A 6,000-nucleotide genomic window follows, 5' to 3' on the forward strand; every position below is an offset into this window, starting at 1 on the left:
TGAGCTAAACCATCATATCTATATTTAGAATTCTTCATATTTTCAGATTATTCAGAGTAATAAGATAATGATGAACTTGTGTGAAAAAAGGCATTTATGTGATAATTGCATCATCAGAAAACCTAATATTACTCTCATAAACTTGCTTTTAGTTTAAATGCAAGAATTGTCTTGCACCTAGAATGTAAATCTCAAACAATAGCACTTCCAGGAAACTTAAGAATGGAGTAAAAACTACAAACAGAAGATGTAATCCTTACCAATGAAAATATTAGGAACGGTTGATTGCCCTGTTAATCTCTGCAATGCACTCTGTATCTGTCGTTGTGAAGGTCCTGGCATCAACAGTGATGTAAGAAAATTAATTTCCAATATTTGAATAACAGTTATACCTGCTTCCATCAACCTTTACATATTTTGAAAAATAGAAAAGATTATCCTATGAGAAGATCGAAGAAGACAGTGTTTATGAGAAAAAGGTTTAGTTTTACTTATTTAGTTAAATCTCTTTCTTAAGTAACCCAAAACCTGATTCAATAACTTTGTTATCCATTCTATATTTTCTGATGAATAAATTACTGTGGTTTATTACACGGAATCGGCAAGAAACAAAAGATTTACACAAGAACAACAAACAACTTATTCTTTTCCTATAATAAGTGTCTAGCACTTTATGAAGAATGGTCTATACGAGTCAACCCTGTTAAGGAATCACCATCCACTGTTCCATTTATGCCTCCTCTAAGCATGAAACTATTTCTTAATGGGTCAAAGATTAAAAATAAATATTTCAAATGACCTCAGATATTATTAAGAACAATGCACATATCAATTTAAGTCTAGATTTCTGTGGATCTTGAACTTTCAAACTGTCTGCCAGCATATATAAAGCATGAATTCTCCACTATATGTGGAAGCTGCAAATTGACTTTATAAATTCTCTGTTAAGGTGTTGATCCTGCTTTTAATACAGGCACTCAAAAATTCATATCGTAAAAAGAAGAAATCTAAACAAGCACAAGCAATAAGAAAAAAGGAATGGAAGCACCAAAAACAAGTAAAGAAAACCCAAGGAAAGTTCAAAGCAGCGAAGGAAAGCTCAAGATGAGAAAGAAAGCTGGTGGCAGACAAATGAAGGGCCTAAATTATCATTCAATCACTGAAGAAGATATGCAAGGCCATGTCAACCCTTTCAATGTGCCAACTATAGGAGTAACTGAAGGATGGAAAACTGTAGGGAAACTGACTGAAAAATTTAATCCTTAAGGAAGGGGAGAAGAAAGGGCAACAGCTGTTAACCAAGGAATACGATAGAAAATCAAGAGGATCGCCATTTAAAGCACTCTTCTGAAAAAGAGGTAACATATAACCTAAAGTATGCTCTCAAGTCTCAACCCTAGAAAAAACAGTATTCAGCTTTCATCATCATCAAAAATCACAACCCTTACTAAACTTCATACAAGATATGGAAGGAAGCTAAAATTGGCAGTCATAGCAAAAAAGGCCCAAGAGCTCATTGGTCAGCATAAAGAAAATAAGACCTCGTGTCTTAGTAGAGAATGCTTTCTTTTCTTTTTTCTACAAAGAGTCATAGCTTCCTGTATGGTCTTTCAGCTTTGGAGGTTTCCAAAATTGCCTTGGAGGGATACCTACTGTGATGTATTTGAGATATAGAATATTTTTTTTACTCTTGGAATAATAATATTGCAAGCACAGTCACTAAATGGCCTTTGAGATCATACCAAACATATAAGTAGTGAACTCATACCAATCGCTTGAAAAGGAAAGATAATCAATACAGAATCCTTTAGGTTCTAGCCCCCATGTATGCTCAGCGTTCATTTTTGGGGGTGCAATCTACTTCCACCAATTGAGCATGGTAACAAAGGAGTGTCTACTCCATCTTGGAGGTCACATGTTCAAATCTAGAAGAGAACTAAAATTTACATCTTAAAAAATTATTTATAAGGTGAATGGAGAAAACAATCTCCTTGTAGAATGCTCACATAAGGAAGGGTTCTCATACACCTACACCAATCCGGTGTCTCACTTAGCAATTTTAAATTACCTTTACCATCCTAATAGTGTGCTCAGTTTATGTAATTGCATATATGAACCTCGTCCTACAAATTATGAAAAACTAGAACTGTCTGGCAAATGCACATATAGGGTTTTGGTTGTTCAATGTTCATTTTTATCTTCAATAATATTTAACAGCAAAAGGAACACATTCACCTGTTCTTTTAATTGATATTCACAACACCCTGGGACTAATTAACTGGGTACAGACAATTTCAAATATAATTGGGATATTGTCGTCATGAGTGCCCTAGAAATAGCTGAAGTAGAAATACTTGTATACAAATTCAAGGATCAGTGAAATCATCTAGAAAGTTTTAATTTCGCATTTATATGCAATTCATAAAGTGATAAAAAAGGGAAAAAAATAGCCAGTGGTGTTAAGAATTGAATATGGTTTTGAGCTGTCAAAGTGAGGACTCAAATATTTAACCATACTTATTACAAAACCCAACTCACAGCTTCCTTGGGGAAATATTCTACAAAGTAGATGCACATAAGTCACTAACCCGAAGAGGAATCATCCCAGCTCTGCAAGCAGGAGATTGTGTGCCCTGTTGATCAAGGTTGCAGTTAAAGGAATTGTCCGTTTATGGATGCTTTTATTCTCTGTTCTTCCAGATCACGCACTTCCATTCCACTTCGTCTGCTTTGATCATTTGAGGGTATCATTATAATTTAAACCTCCCAAGGATAACTTGCCAATGGTCAGTCTGCTTAAGGGGGTATTCAAAGAACTGGTATAATAAATTTTATTCTCTGTTCTTCCAGATCACGCACTTCCATTCCACTTCGTCTGCTTTGATCATTTGAGGGTATCATTATAATTTAAACCTCCCAAGGATAACTTGCCAATGGTCACTCTGCTTAAGGGGGTATTCAAAGAACTGGTATAATAATCGCATTCCCCTTGAAGTGGGTACTTGCATTGATCGGCAAGGTGATTCTGCGATCTGGGATCGGGATTGATTTTTCTGGTTAGGAGATGTTTTTCAACATTGAATCTCACGTACTTCATACAAAGCTTTGACAAATATTTAAAAAGAAGCAATATAGTTCTTCATTATCTTCAAATGCCAAACACGTTTTAAGAAACATATCACAAAATAGCCCATTAAAGAACACTAGCCGCTAAAAGAAACCCTAATCATTAGAACGCATTTCTTATATATATCATATTCCTCTTGAAAATCTGATTAAGAATGCATCTATACAACTGTCATTTGTGCATTCAGAATACATACGATTTTAAAGAAACATTTCCAGCCACATTGAACAGATGTGCTAACTGGCTTTTGCCAAAATTTGGTGTTCCTACTTATCCGTGATGTACGGAGCTCGTAAGGGAAGCTATTGCGTTTCACTGTTGCCATTTTGTTTAACTATTCTTGATTAAAAGATTCAATTATATGAACAGCTAAGTTTTATCAGCTATTGATGTTCCTCTCAGGACTCCTAAAGCTGCAGATGAGTCTCAATAACAAGCATCCATCCCGAAACAAAACATAAATTGACCATTTCTTTTACAGTTTTTTTTTCAAATTTAAGCATACCCAGCTCGTCCAATTCCACGATCAGTGGCTGAACTCCAATGCGCTTGAACAAAGCCTTTACACTACGGCAGTACCTACAAACACAGGACAGATTTTAGGTATTTGCTTGCATTCGAGAGGGTAAGACTTTACTTTACTTTTACCAAAATTACAATGGTGGCTAAATAAAAGCAGTTGTACTTACGAACACCGAGTTTTAGAGTAAATTACTAGTGGGTACTCGCTTATCTTTGCCTTGACGGATGCTTCCATTTGCGAAGCTGCTGAAGCAGCCAATATTTTAATGCTATGGCCTCTGTTAAGTTTTAAGAATGATGGAAGAACTAATTTTAATGGAGAACAGATCATGAACTTCTGGGTGATGAAGGAATCAATGGAAAGTTTAGCTCCATTGACATGTGCAAGCCTTGGAGAAGTGGCAACAGAAAAGGAATTCAGAGACGCCATTTACAATTTGTATGGTATGCTAAATGCGCCTACAATGACAGACTATACAGCGTTTTCCATTGGTTGAATGTAAACTTCTAGAAGAGTTTTTGATCTTCCTTTCTGATACGATAATGTTTGTACCCCACTGAAGTGCATCACTTTCAAATGAGGAAAAGGTGTAACTTTTCAATTAATCTATGCTGATGCTATTCTTTCGATTTTAATGTACATATTGTAAACATAGTAGATCAGTTTTTAATGTCCATAGGTAAAGTTTTTAAGACATATTACAATTTCAAGTTTCTTCTTTTTTCTTTTTCCTTTTTGGGGAAATTTTTATTAAATAATATTATTTTTCTTATCTTTACTTTGCATTATATTTGATTTATTTGAAATGAGAGGGGAGAGTTCCATCATGTTCTAATTGTGATAATTTTATATTAAAGATGAATTGTCAAAAATAAGAGTAATATTAGAATCTTAATGTTGTAAAGTATAAAACATAAATTGTGGTTCTTTGAATAATAATTGTAGTAATAATATAGTAATTATTTTGACAAATAGTACTGAGAAAAATTTAACTTTGCATTATTTACATTTAAATGTTAAAATATAAAATATATTTCTTAGCAAGTAGACAAAGATGCATTATATTTAAACCCTTTCAATTAGAAAAAAAAAAATTATAACATATTACATAGTTAAACAATATTGTAACAAAAATCTAGAACATAATGCTTAGCAAGCCACGACCCCTATTGAAAGGGCACTCAAGGGTTTGGTTTGTCCACTCATAGTTGAAAATAGCAAAAATGATGGTCAAGAATGGTTCGAGGTCAAAATGACATACACATGCATAATATTGATGTTGATGTAGATGTTGTTTATGGTGCTTCACGCTTCACTGGCAATTACTATTGGGCATTACTAACAAAAGGTTGGTGCACATGTCTAAGCAGAAATAATATCACGGTAGAAAAATGCACACATAGATTCACAAAGAAGTGTTGGAAGATATCGTGTCATCATGGAGGGAGTGCTTTGGGAAACATAAGGGAGAAAACCGAAGAGATAAGGGGTTGTAGATGATGAGCAAGGAAGATATAAGGAGATTCATTGAGCTAAGTCATGGAGAGATAAGGATCATATGTGGATGAGGAGTCTAAAAGAGATAAGGAAGAACTCATATAACTAAAGTGATAAGGAGAAGAATGTAGATATCAACATGAAACAAATCTAGGTGTTAATGTGTTAGCACTTACTCATACCACCATGGGGATAGGGTCTTTTAATATTAGTTCATAGCTTGAGTCAAAAGGATTGACTAATAAAAAAACTTATTATCATATTCATTATTAATAGTATATATTATTATTTAAACTAATTATTCTTATACTTTCTACTAATGATTATACAATAATTAATTTTTTAATTATTATTCAACTAAATATTTGTTAACTAATCAAATAAATAATAATCATGATAACTAGTATTGTGTATAACTATACATCTAATAATTGTTGTATATTCTATTAATGATAAATACGATCATTAAACGACTGAAACCTAAAGTAGTTATTATTTATTATTACTACTTGTGGTATTAATTATTATTGCTTGTGGTATTAATTATTATTATGTGTTAAGTTAGATTAGAATTGAACCCCGAGACCTCACAGATAAGAGGCTCACAATTTATTGTTGTGTTGTATGCTCTTGCCTATTAGTTATTATATTATTATCTAATAATGATAACTAATATATAATTATATATAAGAAATAATGATGTTATATGAGCTCATCAAAACAACACATCAAAAATTTTATGCTTGATATATTAAATTGTAGATATTTGTTAAGTTATTATTAGTTCGCAAGAAACTATAGCATTCAATGCACTTTTACATTTTAATTTGTTTGTCTAATTAGAACACTTTAT

At 32.9% G+C, this 6,000-nt stretch overlaps 1 protein-coding gene across 4 annotated transcripts in view; it reads right to left on the reverse strand.

Annotated features, from left to right (window-relative positions):
• Positions 1-4,224, reverse strand: part of LOC149555556 (glutaredoxin-like) — a 68,428-nt gene extending 64,204 nt beyond the window's left edge. Inside the window, exons 1-3 of one of the 4 annotated variants that reach the window (XM_089829660.1) lie at positions 3,817-4,207; positions 3,633-3,706; positions 261-335 (exon numbers count right to left, since the gene is read on the reverse strand). In XM_089829660.1, the coding sequence (XP_089685786.1) occupies positions 261-335; positions 3,633-3,706; positions 3,817-4,079 (412 nt within the window). In that variant the 5' untranslated portion in view covers positions 4,080-4,207. Of the gene's footprint in view, positions 1-260; positions 336-3,632; positions 3,707-3,816 lie in introns of all 4 variants that reach the window. The other 3 variants (XM_089829663.1, XM_089829661.1, XM_089829662.1) reach the window with 3 other exon arrangements.
• Between the last annotated feature and the right edge of the window lie 1,776 nt (positions 4,225-6,000).

Source organism: Cupressus sempervirens, chromosome 5, assembly GCF_028749045.1.
Source record: "Cupressus sempervirens isolate cs-2001-9-10 chromosome 5, ASM2874904v1, whole genome shotgun sequence".
NCBI classification, from domain to species: domain Eukaryota; kingdom Viridiplantae; phylum Streptophyta; class Pinopsida; order Cupressales; family Cupressaceae; genus Cupressus; species Cupressus sempervirens.